Genomic DNA, 15,062 nt, shown 5'->3' on the forward strand with positions numbered 1-15,062 from the left:
TTTCTATGTACTGTATACTCCTGAGCAGTCCAATAGAAATACTAAAAGTGTGTGCGTGTTGTTGTTTTGTTCTGTTATTTCGCTCCAGCAGGAGAGATCACGATGTTGCCTCGCAGCACATGGCGCTACGGGCCCTCGCGGAGCGTTAAAACTGACTTTCTAGGTCACAGGGATGTGGAGGTGAGCTGCTTCCCTGCTCATTACGGTTTCATCACCCGGTCCATTTACTCCTGAGAGGTTCAAGCAAGCAAAAAGAACCTGCTCCAATTTTCATCAAATCATAAGCGCTGTTTAATAAGTGAAGATCCCCGACTTGTTGCAGTAACTCAGGCATATGTTTTAGTCCAGCTCTTGTATGCACATAAACATGTTCCGTAGACATACGGCAAATGTTGAAATGTATCAGGAGGATTTAAAAGGTGCTTTCACTGTGGGGAAAATAGCCTGTAAGTGTAGCTTTAATTGCTTAAGCTACATTGTGCAGAGGAAAAATCTTTCGCTCCAAACACTCAGACCCCAAGACTGAAAAGGTTTGTGAATTTTATTAAGAAAACAAAAACATTGGACACGATAAAAACCGAGCACTACAGATGGAATAAATAAGTCAAATCAAACCATAAAATCTGTACAAGATCTAAAGAGGAAAAAAAAAATGGTCCCAAGAAAAAACACAAAACATGATTTTATATCTCACAGCTCTTCTTTAAAACAGTTATGAGCAAACTATAAGCAATCGGCTCAATCGGGTGAAAGCTACAACACGGGTGAGATCTTATTTTTTTTAACTGAGTGTGTATAATGCTGTTTATAACGGTTAATGTCAATACAATAGCATTTTAAGTTCCAGCGCCGCTGGACTGGGAATGAGGTATATGCTAATCCATCCTCTAAACTGAGACAATTGATTTATTTTCTCTCCATCCATGTGAATTTCCCCAAAAATCTGATCAGGTAATTACGTTGTTTACAGAAGCCCCTGTTGTGAAAGTGTGCGATTCCAATCCATGTTCATAATTGATCAATGGAACTAAACGTGCGAGAGGTCGAACATCAGAGGTCGCAGGTCTGAATCCATACTGTAAAGTTCAAGTAAATTGCACAAATCCGAGATCTTGATGCGACGTGCGTGGATTCAGCCAATAGACAGCACCTGGAAGGGGGGATTAGAACCAATGTTGGCGCTTAAGGGCCTGAACCCTTCTGTGTTGGAGCGACACAAACATTTGTAGGTCTTAGAGAAGTAGTGAGACACACAACAGACACGAAGTGATTAAATAAGTGGACCAGACGGTAAAACCAGTCCCACAAACTGGTCTGCTTCTGCTTTAAAGGGGATGACACAGACCAGCAACTGGGAATTCTACCGAGGAGGTTTACAGATGTTAACAATTCCAGAAGACAAAGTTCTGGGGTCGCGTTCTGCTTCAGACTACTTTCAAGGAGCAATTCCACACTTTGGGAAACGCACTTCAGTCTCTTTTTTACTGGGAGTTGGATGTGAGGATTGATAGAGATGGCTAGCTTAGCTTAGCATGAACTGTGACCCTCTACGGAATGACTGGCCTCTTAAACGGCACTAGAGACAAGAGACGCCGGATGAGGCGAAGTTAATAAGCGATCTTTAGAGGTGCTGGTAGTTAATTTGATTCTTCATGCCAAGCTAAGCTAACCTAACTCCTTTCTTGATGCTCTGACGAGCTGATCAACCCCCTCCTGTGCGTTTCACAAAATGTTGAGCTACTCATTCAAATAAAAACAAACCAGTTGTCACTTAATATAAATAGTGGATGAAAATAATTAGTGATAATTATAAGGCAAAAAAATAAACAAACAAACAAATACATGGCACCAAAATTGTAAATCCAAACCTGCTCGACCTAAAGGGCAGTAAGTCAAGGCACTCCTTCGGGACCTACGCTACCTACGCCTGCCGTCACTACGCATCCGACCGTGATTGTACCGTCTCCTACGAAACTCACAAAAAAAAAAAAAAGGGGAATGGAGAACTTTGTCATGGATAGAGAAAAAAAGATCCCACTACAGCAGCAAATCTATCTGTGATCGATTGTGACAAACCGGAAACAGTGCATTGACCCTCCTGAGAAAAAAAAAAACCCTAAACGTTTCCTAAACAAAGAGAGAACATTAGTCTAACAGGAGGCGAATCGGGAGGATCCAAGTGGTGCGGTCTTTAAGGTGGGGGTTCCGCCTGGAGCCGCTGATCTGAGACCGGGTTGGCCTCCGTTGTAAAAACGGTCTTGGGGCGGCGGCGGCGGCGGTCAGACCGCGTCCTCATCTCGGATCCCCAGTGTTAACTCTTCTCGTCACAGATGCAGGTCAGTGTTTGTGGTCTGGCCTGGTGGCGGCTGGGCACGGCCGACGGCGCCGATCGAAAGGGGGTGGGGTGGGGGGGGTTTGCAGCCCCGGATCAGAGCTTCTCTTGGCATTAGTGAAAAGGTGTGGAGAACTGGAAGGAAGCACGGAGGGGGGACCAGCGAATAGAGGTAATATCCGTTCTCTTTCTGTGGCAGGAGTGTTGGGGAAACAGCAAAGAGAGACATCCCGTCTCCCTTTGTTATAGTTTGGGGGGGAGGGGGGGGGGGGGTAAAAGGAGTGGAAGGAAAGCTGGTGTCTCCATGAACCCTAAGTTATCTAGAGTTAATGGAGGGAGGTGTTGGGGGGGGGGGGGGGGGGGGTAGAACATTTAACTCTCGTCAAAGTCCTGGGATGAGGACTCCACTTTGCTTTTCTTGTTGGGCGGGGCGTCCTCGTCCAGGTCCTACGGAAAGAAAAGCACAGCGATCAGCATTGTGGAGTCTTAACAGCTAGCGGTGCACCAGTATGACAACTTCCTGTCACACTAGTGACACGTAGCGACAAAATAAATCCAGAAATGGGAAGGACAAGCCTGAAGTGACGTTCTTCCAAAGTTTAAAAATAACAAGTCACCTTGAGGGTTCAAACTTTACACGAGATATTTCACAAACTGTCTCACGATACAAGTTTTATTATGAAATGGGGGTTTCTGTCTGTTGGAACACTTGGTGACTTTTAATTTGAAAAAGGATACAGGAAGTGCTGAGTTAGTGTGGACTGAACTGGGCAAACGGCAGCGGATTAAAATGCTGTTTAGTAATTACTTATTGTAACGTCTGCATAATAACAGATGAAGATACAGACAGCAGAACCTCGCTGCTGATGACTGGAGGTTCCTGTAGGAGCACAAGTCTAAGCAATCCCAAGCAAACAGTGCCACCCTGAGGCCCCGTGGGGGCCGCTCGCTCCCTCCACCCACGCCCGACGCCTGGAGTTCAGTGAGTTCACGTTCAGCCAAACCAGTTCAACTCGTACACCAGAGGAGAAAATCCAGAAACCTCAGCCAAACTAGAGCAAGAACTCTGAGAGCAACGCGGTAACCTTTCAGAAAATCCCCTCCCAAAAAGAAAAACGGCAGGACGTCAGCCTGGATACGGGACACCGAAGGGACTGCGCTGCCGTGCTCTCCCGGGTTTGTGCACGCGGATCTGCGATGGGTTAGCTATTCTCGCGTACGCAGCTAAACGAGGGGGGACTCGATGGTTCGAGGTTCGGACACGCTGGGTGAGCCACGTGCTCACACGTCCTGTATCCGACTATAAATACCCATTCGGCATTCACAGAGTGCCTGGGGGGGGGAGGGGGGCAGCAGCAGTTGTAGAACAGCGCTAAATGCAGCCAGAGGAAAACATCTGAGAAACGGAGCTCGTGTTTGAGTCGTGATTAAACGTCCTCGTGGCCGATTTGACTGCAACTCGTCTCCGACTCCGTCTGATCTGAACCAACCGTTGGAGGTTCCCTCCGTGACCTGGGTGAACCCGCCAGGAACCCCCCCCCGGGCACCGACGGACCGGCCGTGACTTCAGTACCTGAGTGGTTTTACTGTCTGAAGAGTTCTTCTCCCCCGAGGACAGACCGTCCCTCTTGGCGCTCGGCGCTCTCTCTGAGGTCTCTGATGAAGAGGTGGTCTTACCTGCAGGGACGGGATGGCAGTGAAGCGGAGGCGTTCTGGTTTCTGACAAGCTACGCTAACCATGGTTTAGAGGTGTGTGTGTGTGTGTGTGAAGGCGTCTGACCCCTCTTGCTGTCCGGGCTCTGGTCAGACTTGGCCTCGCTGTTCTCGCGGTGGGACACGTTGGTGGGCTCTGGGGTGGGGCTGGTGCTACAACTGTTTTCCTGTTTGACCGGGGACGAGTCGGCGATGGAGCTCTGGTTGCTGTTGTCGTCTGCAAAGAAGGATGGAGTCACTTCAGTCGGATTTTTTTAAACCTCCGCCTGGGGCATTAAGTCAGACCTCAGAAAGGATGTGGCTGTCTGATGGTGGACCGTGAACACCGATGAGTCAGCCCCCCCCCCCCCCGAGGCGCCCGCTACATACCGTGCATGTCCATCATCCCCGGAGAGGAGCTGTTCTCTGGAGTCGTCAGCTCTGAGCCATATTTCTCATCTTTGCCCTTCTTCTTATTCTTGCTCTTCTACAAGTACAGAAAAAAATAGAAATGCCTCCATTAAAATGCAATCAACACGAAAAACAACAACAACAACAACAACAGCAGCAGCAGCCCCACCGCTAATAATAACGAAAGCTACAATGTCTGGACTCACGTCATCCGATTTGGGCTCCGTCACCGGTACCCATTTGAAGATGCGGAGGGACGTGTCTCCCACGGTAACCCACTTCTTCTCCCTGCGAAGGGAAGGAAACGGCATCATCACCCAGACACCTCTAGCTCGAGTCATGACGAGTTCATTGGGGGGGGGGGGGGGGGGGGTACACCCTGGAAGAGTCGCCAGCTCATTGCAGGCCTCTTAGGATGTAAAGAGATATATTAAACGGCTCCCTCTTCAGTCTCACAACATTTAATGTTAATTATTTCTAAAACAATTACTCAAAATGAGGAAACTGATAACTTCTGCTGAATTTGACAAAAGGTATCAAATTCAGTTTTATTTTTATCAAATAATTAGTTAGATTAACATTATTGACTTTTTTAATTTGCCAGTCGCAAACTTCAAATTCATTTTTGAAACTTTAAATAAAAACAACAATACTCGGGAAAATTAAATAAATATCAATAAATATCAATAAAGCATAAAATTAAGTTTTATCCCTAAAATAATTACTATCACATTCGCGTTATTTTATTTTCAAACCACGAACTTCTACTGACTTTGATCTGCGGACGTTTGATTAAATCACCTGATAAAAATCACAAACTGCACCACCGGGCGGGGTTAAAGACTTAACTCGGAAGAAATAACTCTCTATTGTTCGTATTTGTAAACGTGAGCCGGTGAACGCGTTTAAAATCATTTTTCTCTCCCCTTTCCCGTCAAAGGTTCGGACTCGCTCCCCGACGTGTTCAGCCATGTAAGCCGACTTCCCTCTCCCAACCCCCCACCGTGCCCTCCTTTCTCCACCAGCCGCTAAAGGGCGACCCAAAGCGCTTAATTTAAAACTCCGAGCCGGACTAAAACTACTCCGACTCGACAGCGCCGTCGTCCAAACGCGTTCCCGAGTCGAGAGTCGATCCTAAAAAAAAACCCTTCCGCCGGAGCTTTGCGAGCTCGACAGCGGGGCAAAGCAATGGCTTCATGTGACCGCATCGAAATGGCTTCTGGGTTCAACCCTAGCCGTCAAAACCCGCCGGGTGCGTTCGATGTGACGGACCGGGGGGGGGATGATCGCACCGCACTAGTGCGCCCCGGTGCACCTGAGCCGCAAGTACATCTGAATCAAAATAAAATGTCCCTTTTCTTTCTATTTCATCCCCGCCGCTGCTTCCCTCTCCTCCCCCAACACGCCAGCCTTTCTCCGCTGAGATAACGAAGCACGCTTTTTGTTTCTCTCTCTCTCTCTCTTACCATTTTCGTACTTTCTCGATCGCGGCCATAACCCGCTTGATGTCATCTTTCGCCCTGCTCCGGGTCTCCGCGCGGACCGACCTGCCCGACATTGCCGCGGTGGGGATAATATTTTTCAGACACAATGCAAACACAGTGGAGCGGCGCACAGGAGGGGAGCCACTGCGCATGCGCCGACTTGATGGAGCCTGGCTGCAGCTGCAACTGTGAGAAAGAGACGTTTCTCCCCCCGCTGAGTGTTGTAGGAGAACAAAGAGGCTTGCCTGCCTTGCACCGCGATATTCCCGGTAGGGGCTAAACCGATTAATTGCAAAGAAAAGTGCTTCATTTGGCAATATCAATTGATTAGTAAAAGAATTAGAGGTGCTCAGCATCAGCTTTACTGTGAACACAAACTGAATTTAAGAATTTAAGTCTGGAATAAAGTTGATTTTTTTTTTTTTTGGACTTGGTATTCCTATTGTATTGTGATTTGTATTTGTCAAGTTCCAAATCACTACAAAAAGTTATTTCAAGGTGCTTTCCAAGAGCAGCAATGCTTTTACGCTATCACACATGTGTATGACTATGTAATAACAATAAGGTCATTATTTATAGTGATAGCGCCACTGGGCATCAAACCACAGCAGGGGAGCTGCAGGATGAGAAGGCACAAAGACTCTGGGGAAGACATCACATTACTTAATAGTAGATCATATGCAGAGGAGGAGGAGAGAAGCTCAGTGCATCACGGGAAACCTTACATAAATAAAAGTGAACTTAGGCCAGTATTAACCATAAGTTGTATCAAAAAATAAAGTTTTAAGTAAAATAGAAACAAGCATGACACCCTCTGGATCATTATCACAGCTGTGTTTTATCAAATAAACACACTAAGAAGAAGTCAACTATTGATCACTATTATTTGCAATTGTTTTTGGTGTATCTGGGAAAATGTTAAACCGTCATAACAGATATGTTTTACGGGGCATCCAGGCCCCTCAGGTTCTCAGTAGTGATTCCGGATCCAGAACCAAGCAGCAGTTTTTAGTTTCTAAGCTCCTCAGCGGTGGCACAAACGACATGAATAACTGAGGCCTGTTCAGACTATGGGAGCATTTAAAACAGGCCATAAGACTTTATTTCTTACAGCAGCAATCTCATTAATTCAAATATGTTCTTATCTACTTTTATTCATCTCTTAACCTTTTATTTTGATTGTATTTTATTTGCAATTTTACTGTATGATAATGGTTTGCTTTTATCAGATCTCTCGTGCTCTAAATGTATTTTTTCTTTTTCATTGACCCAATGGTTTTTATTTCAATTATGTTTTCTGCCTATGAATTTGAATGCCTCCCTAAGAAATAACATCTAGATGGAGATGCAGATTTGTGTGATGGAACTATATTAGTTGTGGTAGTTAGTAGTAAATATTTATGGATCTGATCTGAACTGTACATTTCATCAGCTACTTAAAAATCTGATTTTACTTTAAGATAATAGCATGTTGTAATCTATCTAGTTTATATTTATATTTATGAAAACGACTGAAGGTTCACATTGAATAAGACAATATTGCCCTCTCGAGATGGAACATTAAACTGCAGAAAGCACTACGTTATAAGAACTTCGAACAGATGTGTACCGGATTATTTTCTTTTTTTTATTATCACTGTGTTACATGTTTTTAGACTTTATTTTAAAATGTAAAAATAGTTTAGAAGCTTGAAAGGTTTGTGAGAACTGTGCAGGAGTGATTGGAGCCCATTAAGTCAACTAATATCAATGAATTAAAATGTAATTCATTGATATTGAACTGAACCAAAACGAGTCATAAATATTTGTTAAATCAACATTTTACATTGAAATTAAAATGAATGAAAATTCGCGATTATTAATGTGCAGTATTTTCCAGCTATTATATTTTTCCTGTGAAAAGATGTTTTATACTGTTACAGCCAAATATTCAAAATTCAAAAAAAAAAAAAGTTTAATACAGTTCCAAAAATTACATGCAACAAATTTACTGAAATTCAAAGTCCTGACAGCGCCGGAAGGCGGCACTCCAGTGAGAACGTGCTACGTCATCTCTTCGCGACACATCAACATGCAGCTCTTTGCGAGAAGGGACCAACGAGATCAATAATAGAAACAAAACTTTCCCCAAGGATTTTAATGACATATTCGCTTCTAATTTAAAACAAAGATTTGAATTAAACATTTCGTTTTATTTAAATTGAGCGTGACGGCATTTGACACAAGCTCCGGGGCTTGTTTGAACCCCGAAGACGTCGTCTGCGTTTTGGGTTCTGCTGTGGCTTCTCAGAATGAATCAAGAAGGTCAGTTCCCAGTATTTCGTGTTTTTGGGTCGCAGCTCAGATGCTAACTGTGTTTCACTGTCCCGGCTCAGAGCTGGTGGAGTATTTCAGGGCTCAGATGAGGAAAGACCCAGACATGGCCTCTGCTGTGGCTGCCATCCGCACTCTGCTGGAGTTCCTCAAGCGAGACAAAGGTGTGTGTGTGTGAATGAAGCTCCTGTTGTTCGTAGAGGACTTGAACCTTTGTCCTCCGCCTCCTCAGGTGAAACCATCCTGGGTCTGAGGGAGAGCCTGACGTGGGCCATCGACTGCCTGACAGGCGTGGATTCCTCGGTGGCCGTGTCCTCGGGAGGAGAGCTCTTCTTGCGTTTCATTAGCCTCACATCACTTGAGCACCAGGTCAGTGAGCAGACGTCCCTCAACGCACCACCAAACTCTAGATTTGAACAAGCCGGGGATGAGTCACCGGCTCTTCACTCCTTCTTTGTGGGAGTGAAATGTCCAGGAATCGTTTCCACGTTTAACATTTCTTCAAGGGTCAACCAAAATATTTAAATGTTCATAGATTTGAATATCTCTTAAAATATATTAATATTTTAGTTTCCTGGATTCATTCCTTGTTAATCCATGGTGGCAGGATTTTAATTAAAGGTTTTGTGCTTAAAGAAAAGTGCTGGAGAATCTCCCCCCCTGATGATTTTGTGGTTTTAAGTTTTATTGATTAGTTAAAAGGTTATTCCAGTCCTAAGTCTAGTTGTTCCCTCAGGATTTGTCACGCTGTAAGAAAGTGATGGAGGAGAGAGGAGAACTTTTCCTTGAGAAGATCTCGATGTCCAGGACCAAGGTTGCCAAGCTGTGCCACACTTTCATCAAAGACGGCGCTGTAAATATTTCTTTTAAATAAACCCAATGTTGATTGTGTACATTTTAAGGACACCTCTAACAACTGCACATTGTAGAGCTCTTAAAATTAAAACGTGACACAGCAGATTTAAACATATCCTCTCATAAAGAAGGAAATGTATCGATCGCTTTAATTATTGCAAAAGTGGAATTTAATGATTGAATATAGTCTGTGATTCACACAGATTGGGTTTCTGACTTCTCCTATTAGCTTCAGTACCAGCGGCGAAAATACGGTACCAAGAATAAAAACATCATTCAAGGAAATCTCATCACTAATAGTGTGTGAATGATAGGATTTAAAGAGCTTCTGAATCGATAGGCGGACGGATGATGGTTTCCACGGCAACAGCACCCTGAAATTCCCCTACAGGATTGTTTATATAAAGTATTTGTCATCAGAATTACCAAAAGAGCATATTTGTTTAATCTGAAATTCCGCACATGATCTCCTCCCACAGCATCAGTTACCATGGCGATCGCTCCAGGTTTTTAACATTGAAAAGAATTCTGAATCTGACCCAGCAGTCTTGCCTTTGTGTACTTATTTAACCAAATGATGTCACTGTCGTCCACCGAAATGTAGGTCATCACGTCTTTCTAGAGGCTTTTAGACGGACTCGCAATGGAATCCTGCAAACATAAGCGTTGTAGTCGAGTCTCTATTTGTCCCGTATGTTCACAGAAAATCCTGACTCACTCGTACTCCAGAGTCGTCCTCCGGGTGCTGGAGAAAGCTGCAGCTGAGAAGAAACGCTTCTCTGTCTACGTGACTGAATCTCAGCCCGACTCAGCTGGGTGGGTGATTGCTGGCAGCAGTGGGTTTTATTCTGAGGGGGGGGGGACAAACACTCATTGAATGGCTTCTGTGTTCAGGCAGAAGATGGCCGAGTCCCTGAGGAAGCTCAATGTTCCAGTAACAGTCATCCTGGATGCAGCTGTGGGGTAAATCACTGTTTAAACTACACAGCAGCCAGCGAGAGCAATCTTTATTCCCATATCTGAACATGTTTCTAAAACTGTAAAGCCTCTTAATATTTAAGTGTATAGTGGCCTTTGGATTATCTGTATTTGTTCCACACTGTACACAAACATCAAAACCACAAGTATCTCATTTTGTACATCAGAATTTATTGAGTATTTCTTGGAGAGAGAATGTCTCAAATGCCGTATTTTTTTGCAAAGCTGAGGAAGTAAAATCATTTTCATGGCTCTGCTCCAAACTGAAATGTTCTTCTTCTACCAACAATTGTGTTCATTAAGGTAAAACGTAATTCGATCAAGCAAAACAATCCGAACCCAAAATTGTACAGATTTGTCTCTGACCCTAAGGGACTAAAACCCGACAGGCTTAAACACATTTAATATATCCTGCATGTTTCCACGTTTCTCAGGTACGTGTTGGAGAAGGTCGACCTGGTGATCGTCGGCGCGGAGGGAGTTGTTGAAAGCGGAGGCATCATCAATAAGGTCCGTATTCAGGTGGGGGGGGTCCTTTACCGCCTCTAGGGGCATGCTTGAGTCAGCATCAGCTGTTTGATCAGTTTCCGTGAAGAAAGCTGACCAGACCATTGCTAGCTCCTCCAGCAACCTGCGATTTGAGTTGCATTGTGGGTAATGCAGGCAGCAGATTTGGCATTCAGCCGCGCTTTTGCTCCGTTGCTCCGACAGATCGGCACCTACCAGACGGCGCTGTGCTCGAAAGCGCACAACAAAGTTTTCTACGTCGTCGCGGAGAGCTTCAAATTCGTGCGTCTGTATCCGCTCAACCAGCAGGACGTCCCCGATAGATTTAAGGTACGGACGCCGGAGGAGCAAAACCGCCGGGTCTGTGCCGAGAGAATGTCTCTACACGTCTTCTCTCGCCTCCGCAGTACAAAGCGGACACCCTGAAGACCGTGCCCAACCTGTCGGAGGAGCATCCCATGATCGATTACACGCCTCCCTCCCTCATCACCCTCCTCTTCACCGACCTGGGGGTCCTCACGCCGTCGGCCGTCAGCGACGAACTCATCAAGCTTTATTTATAGCTGTTCCCGCTCTGTTATCAATAAAAAAAAAAAACACGTCGTGAAGAGGCGAACAGATGAGTTGGACTGCATTGGAATAGCGTCTCGATCATTCGGCCTCCCCTCCTGAGCCGTCGCACGGCGGCCCGTCTGTTTCGGGTTTCCACGTCGGTTCTCTCGTGACCCGCTTCTCAAAGTCCTCCTCGCTGATTTGCCCTTTCTTTAGTTTCTTGAGGAGCCGAGTGTCGTTTAAAAGCTCCTTCATGTCTTCGTCGTCTACGTCAGAGCCCTGCAGATAAAAGGATAAAACGGTGAGCCAGGAAGTGAATCCAGCGCCGCGACATCTTGATCTTCCCTTTAACAGGAAGTACCTCGTCATGCTTCCTCTTGGCTGCCCTCTTCTGCCGGCGTTCCTTCCTTTTCTTCTGCTTCGACCAGGCCTCGTTCCTGATGAAGGTTCTTTTGGGAACCGGAGGCTTGTCCTTCAGTTCCGTTAGCATCTTCTGCCTCTGCTTCTCCCTGTTCTTGTCCTTGTAGCGGATGGTTTCCGTGTCCACGGTCGTCTCTGTGAAGTCTGGAAAGGTTTTCCCCTTCAGCTCGGGCATCTTCGGCAGGCGAAGGAGGGCGAAGCCATACGCCAAAGAGGCAAAACCCAGATCTAGAGACAGAAATGAATGAAAAAATAATAATTCTAGCTCGTAGTTTCTGCTACAGAACTGAATTTCTCATCCAAATATGAAACTTCAGTTATCTCTCTTCAATGATGGAGAAAAAAAATGTCTGGCCTTCACCTTTGACTCTGAAGATAAGACTACATTCGTGTTTGGCGTAGGCCTGGACATATGAGACGAAGGCCCTCATGCTCCGGTCAAACACGGCGCGGTCGGCGAGAGACGAGGCCTTCACTTTGGGCAACACGTCCACGACGTCTTTGACAGGGGTCATCCTCTGGAGGGGGCACTGAGCAAACAACCTCATTTATAAAAGCTGAACTGACTTCCTGTGAGCAGTCCTTTATATGAAAACACATTTTAATATAATACTAGTACTTCCACTCGGTATTTAAGTGTGGCGCTTAGTGCGTATGCGCTGCTGGTACTTAAAGCAGTATTTCACTCAAAACTCAAGTGAAATTGGTGGCGTTTGAACGTACGCTGTAAGAAATCATTGCACAGGCAGGAAAAAGTATGTTAATTTGAAATTTTGTGTGACTATAAAATGTGTTTCTGCAAACATTCTCAGAGGGAAAAGAAGGACTCGCTTTCTGGTTGATGGACAGAAAGTTGACGTAGGACTCCTCCATCGGCAGCAGGAAGACGAGGGCGTTGCCCACGTTGCCGATGCGAGCCGTACGCCCGCATCGATGTACGAAGGCGCTGGGATGAAGACGAGAAAGCAGAATACGGCTGAGCACGCTCGAAACGGCTCCAAGCAGCGAGTTTATCCGATGGACTTTTCTGTTTTTGTGAAACCGGGCGCTCGCTCACCTGGCGCTGCTGGGAGGGTCGTACTGCAGCACCCAGTGAACGTCGGGGATGTCGATGCCTCTGGCCATGACATCGGTGCACACCAGGATCCCACTGCAGCGCAGACGGAGGCGGAGAATGATGCAGAAAGAGGCAAACAAGCGGCCGCCTCCGCTGCCGCCTCCGCGTCTCACCTCTTCAGGCTCCGAAAGTCAGCGAAGATCTTGTTGCGTTTATGCTTCATCTTGCCGTGGATGCAGTGGATGGCGACCTTCCGGATCAGCGTCTCCAGAGCGCGGCCGTAGTACTCCACGCAGGCGCAGGTGCTGACGGAGGGAAGCGGCAGGATGCGTGAAAACGTAGCATGCCGATAAAGGAAGCGCCCGGTGCCTGGCAGACTCGACATACCTGAAGAAGACCAGGAGCTTCTCGTGCTTGTGTTGCCTCAGGAACGCCACCAGGCTGTTGAACTTGTCCTCGGCTCGACAGACCTGAAAAGACGACGGAGGAGCTTTGGTGTCACGGCCGTATTTTTAGTTTCCGGGCTGATTGATGTCAGCCAGACTCACGGTGTAGTAGTTGGAGAGTCTGGAGGGGGTCTTCTGGGTGGAGGCGGCGGCCACGCCCTTCTCTTTGACGGCGATCCGGACGGGGTTCCTGAGGCCGGCCCTCACCAGCTTCTCCAGCTCCTGTGTCTGGGTGGCTGAAAACAAGCCCGTGCGCCTCTGTTTCGGAAGGTAGCCCAAGATGGTGTTCAGGCTTGGAGGCACACAAACACGTTAGCCACACAAACATCAAAGGAATGGTAACGCAACGCGGCGTGTCTGGCGAGATGACTCCTCACCTGGCCTCAAAGCCCATGTCGAGAAGTCGGTCAGCCTCGTCAAGAACCAGCACGTCCAGACTCTTGACTGAAGACGCCAAGTCCAGCCCGTCTGGCTTCCTCCGGAACATGTCCTCCAAACGGCCCGGCGTGGCAATCACGATGTTGGCTCTGAAAAGCCGAAACAGCGAGATCCTGAAAGAGTTCTGGGACTAAACATTTTGCTTTTATTCCCCCTGCTATATGTGTCAGCCCTGGACTGTACACATATAATATATATATACTGGAATGTATCAATATGTTGAGAGATATTAACTTCCTTAGCCCTGATCTTGTTGATATGGAGCTACCGTTAGCATCTGCTTAGCTTCAGCTCAGCATAAAGATTGGAACCAGGGAGAAACAGCAAAAGCTCGGTGCTGCACAAATGTAAGAATGTTCTGAAATGTGTTTCTTTTACGCTATAATGTACAAATAATAACATGCCGAAGAAGCAGAAAACATCACAAACCCTTGATCCTTGAACTTCTCCACATCCTCTATCGGGTTACTGCCACCGATCAGTAAAATCTGCCTGCAAAACAAACAAATAGCTTTTTATTTACTTAAAAACAAGTGTGTGATTCATGGACACACAAAAAAAGCACCACTAAAGTCTGTTTTAAGAAAGGCCATCATACAAATACTAATAATCCTCGAGCCAACAACCGCATCAGGCCAGAAATGTTTCACTCACGTAAACTGCGGGAACTTGTGGATAAACTTCTCCATCACTTCACTGATCTGCAGGGCCAGTTCTCTTGTGGGGGTGATCACCAGGGCCCCCACCTGCAGGGAGCACGGCGCCATGTTGGACACCAAAGTTCCCAGTGGGGGGGAATCAATGCTAAATGATGCAGGCTCATGTTTACCTGCATCTTCTTTAGCTTTTCTTCTCTCTTCAGCAGCAGTTCCATAATAGGAATGACAAAAGCCAGAGTCTTCCCGCTTCCGGTCACCTACAATAAAACAGGACACGGCAAGAATGATCGGCTTGTGACGTCAATGCATTTTTAATCGTTGACTTGGAAACTCACCGCTTCGGCAGCCACGTCTTTGTTCCTCATGAATAGAGGGATGCAAGCAGACTAGAGAAGGGGGGGGGGGGAAGAGAACTGCTATTAAATCAGATGTCATTACCGAGGTCGAGCGGGCGCCGGGGCTGAAAGTGTTAATGTTACCTGTACAGGTGTCATATGTGTGAATCGCAGCTCGTCAAGAGTTTGTAAAATCCTCTCGTTGAGTTCAACCGGTAAACTGTTCCACGTCCCGTCCGTTATATCGCCCATATTCCGTGTTTCAGGCTGAACTGCTAAGCGGCTCCTGAAGCTAACTCCCCACGTTGCTCACTTTTCCCTGGTGCGCTGATGTTTACCAACCGGGTCGAAACGGAAACGCTGCGGTGAGTTCCGCCCATTCGTGTATTTTAATCTTATTTCATGGAATTATATGTAACTATATTCTTCAATTGTTTATTTTTGTTTTTAGCTTGTGTTTTTTTGTTTTGTTTTAAATGTTCGTGTGTAGAACTTTTGCTCACTTTTCCCGGTGCACTGATGTTTACCAACCGGGTCGAAACGGAAACGCTGCGGTGAGTTCCGCCCATTCGTGTATTTTAAT

General features: G+C 46.2%; 3 protein-coding genes across 3 annotated transcripts; 1 reads left to right on the forward strand and 2 right to left on the reverse strand.

Annotated features, from left to right (window-relative positions):
• Positions 1-2,704: 2,704 nt before the first annotated feature.
• bcl7a (BAF chromatin remodeling complex subunit BCL7A) lies at positions 2,705-5,993 on the reverse strand. The gene is made up of 6 exons (XM_068753072.1): positions 5,902-5,993; positions 4,642-4,723; positions 4,415-4,511; positions 4,113-4,262; positions 3,906-4,009; positions 2,705-2,779 (listed from the first exon to the last, which is right to left on the reverse strand). The coding sequence occupies exons 1-6, from the start codon at positions 5,991-5,993 to the stop codon at positions 2,705-2,707; spliced, it is 600 nt and encodes a 199-aa protein (XP_068609173.1).
• A 1,998-nt stretch (positions 5,994-7,991) lies between these two features.
• eif2b1 (eukaryotic translation initiation factor 2B, subunit 1 alpha) lies at positions 7,992-11,201 on the forward strand. The gene is made up of 9 exons (XM_068752752.1): positions 7,992-8,223; positions 8,295-8,396; positions 8,465-8,601; positions 8,969-9,085; positions 9,791-9,903; positions 9,982-10,050; positions 10,500-10,575; positions 10,777-10,902; positions 10,980-11,201. The coding sequence occupies exons 1-9, from the start codon at positions 8,211-8,213 to the stop codon at positions 11,133-11,135; spliced, it is 909 nt and encodes a 302-aa protein (XP_068608853.1). The 5' UTR covers positions 7,992-8,210; the 3' UTR covers positions 11,136-11,201.
• Positions 11,168-14,731, reverse strand: ddx55 (DEAD (Asp-Glu-Ala-Asp) box polypeptide 55). Its single transcript, XM_068752751.1, has 14 exons — positions 14,624-14,731; positions 14,480-14,530; positions 14,315-14,401; positions 14,140-14,231; positions 13,915-13,977; positions 13,425-13,574; positions 13,150-13,339; positions 12,989-13,071; positions 12,775-12,906; positions 12,602-12,694; positions 12,376-12,490; positions 11,906-12,074; positions 11,486-11,772; positions 11,168-11,403 (listed from the first exon to the last, which is right to left on the reverse strand). The coding sequence occupies exons 1-14, from the start codon at positions 14,729-14,731 to the stop codon at positions 11,224-11,226; spliced, it is 1,800 nt and encodes a 599-aa protein (XP_068608852.1). The 3' UTR covers positions 11,168-11,223.
• Positions 14,732-15,062: the final 331 nt, after the last annotated feature.

The sequence above is a fragment of the Brachionichthys hirsutus genome, chromosome 19, assembly GCF_040956055.1.
Source record: "Brachionichthys hirsutus isolate HB-005 chromosome 19, CSIRO-AGI_Bhir_v1, whole genome shotgun sequence".
NCBI classification, from domain to species: domain Eukaryota; kingdom Metazoa; phylum Chordata; class Actinopteri; order Lophiiformes; family Brachionichthyidae; genus Brachionichthys; species Brachionichthys hirsutus.

Excerpts from the sequence above, each read along its gene's own strand:
- ddx55 (XM_068752751.1), bottom strand. The coding sequence starts at position 14,731 with ATGGGCGATATAACGGACGGGACGTGGAACAGTTTACCGGTTGAACTC. Across the intron at positions 14,402-14,479 it reads AAGACGTGGCTGCCGAAGCG|GTGACCGGAAGCGGGAAGAC; the intron begins GTGAGTTTCCAA and ends GTTTTATTGTAG. Across the intron at positions 13,978-14,139 it reads CACAAGTTCCCGCAGTTTAC|GCAGATTTTACTGATCGGTG; the intron begins GTGAGTGAAACA and ends TTTGTTTTGCAG.
- bcl7a (XM_068753072.1), bottom strand. The coding sequence starts at position 5,993 with ATGTCGGGCAGGTCGGTCCGCGCGGAGACCCGGAGCAGGGCGAAAGAT. Across the intron at positions 4,263-4,414 it reads GGGGATGATGGACATGCACG|ACGACAACAGCAACCAGAGC; the intron begins GTATGTAGCGGG and ends CCTTCTTTGCAG. Across the intron at positions 2,780-3,905 it reads CAGACAGTAAAACCACTCAG|GACCTGGACGAGGACGCCCC; the intron begins GTACTGAAGTCA and ends TTCTTTCCGTAG.
- eif2b1 (XM_068752752.1), top strand. Across the intron at positions 8,397-8,464 it reads GTTCCTCAAGCGAGACAAAG|GTGAAACCATCCTGGGTCTG; the intron begins GTGTGTGTGTGT and ends CCGCCTCCTCAG. Across the intron at positions 8,602-8,968 it reads TCACATCACTTGAGCACCAG|GATTTGTCACGCTGTAAGAA; the intron begins GTCAGTGAGCAG and ends TTGTTCCCTCAG.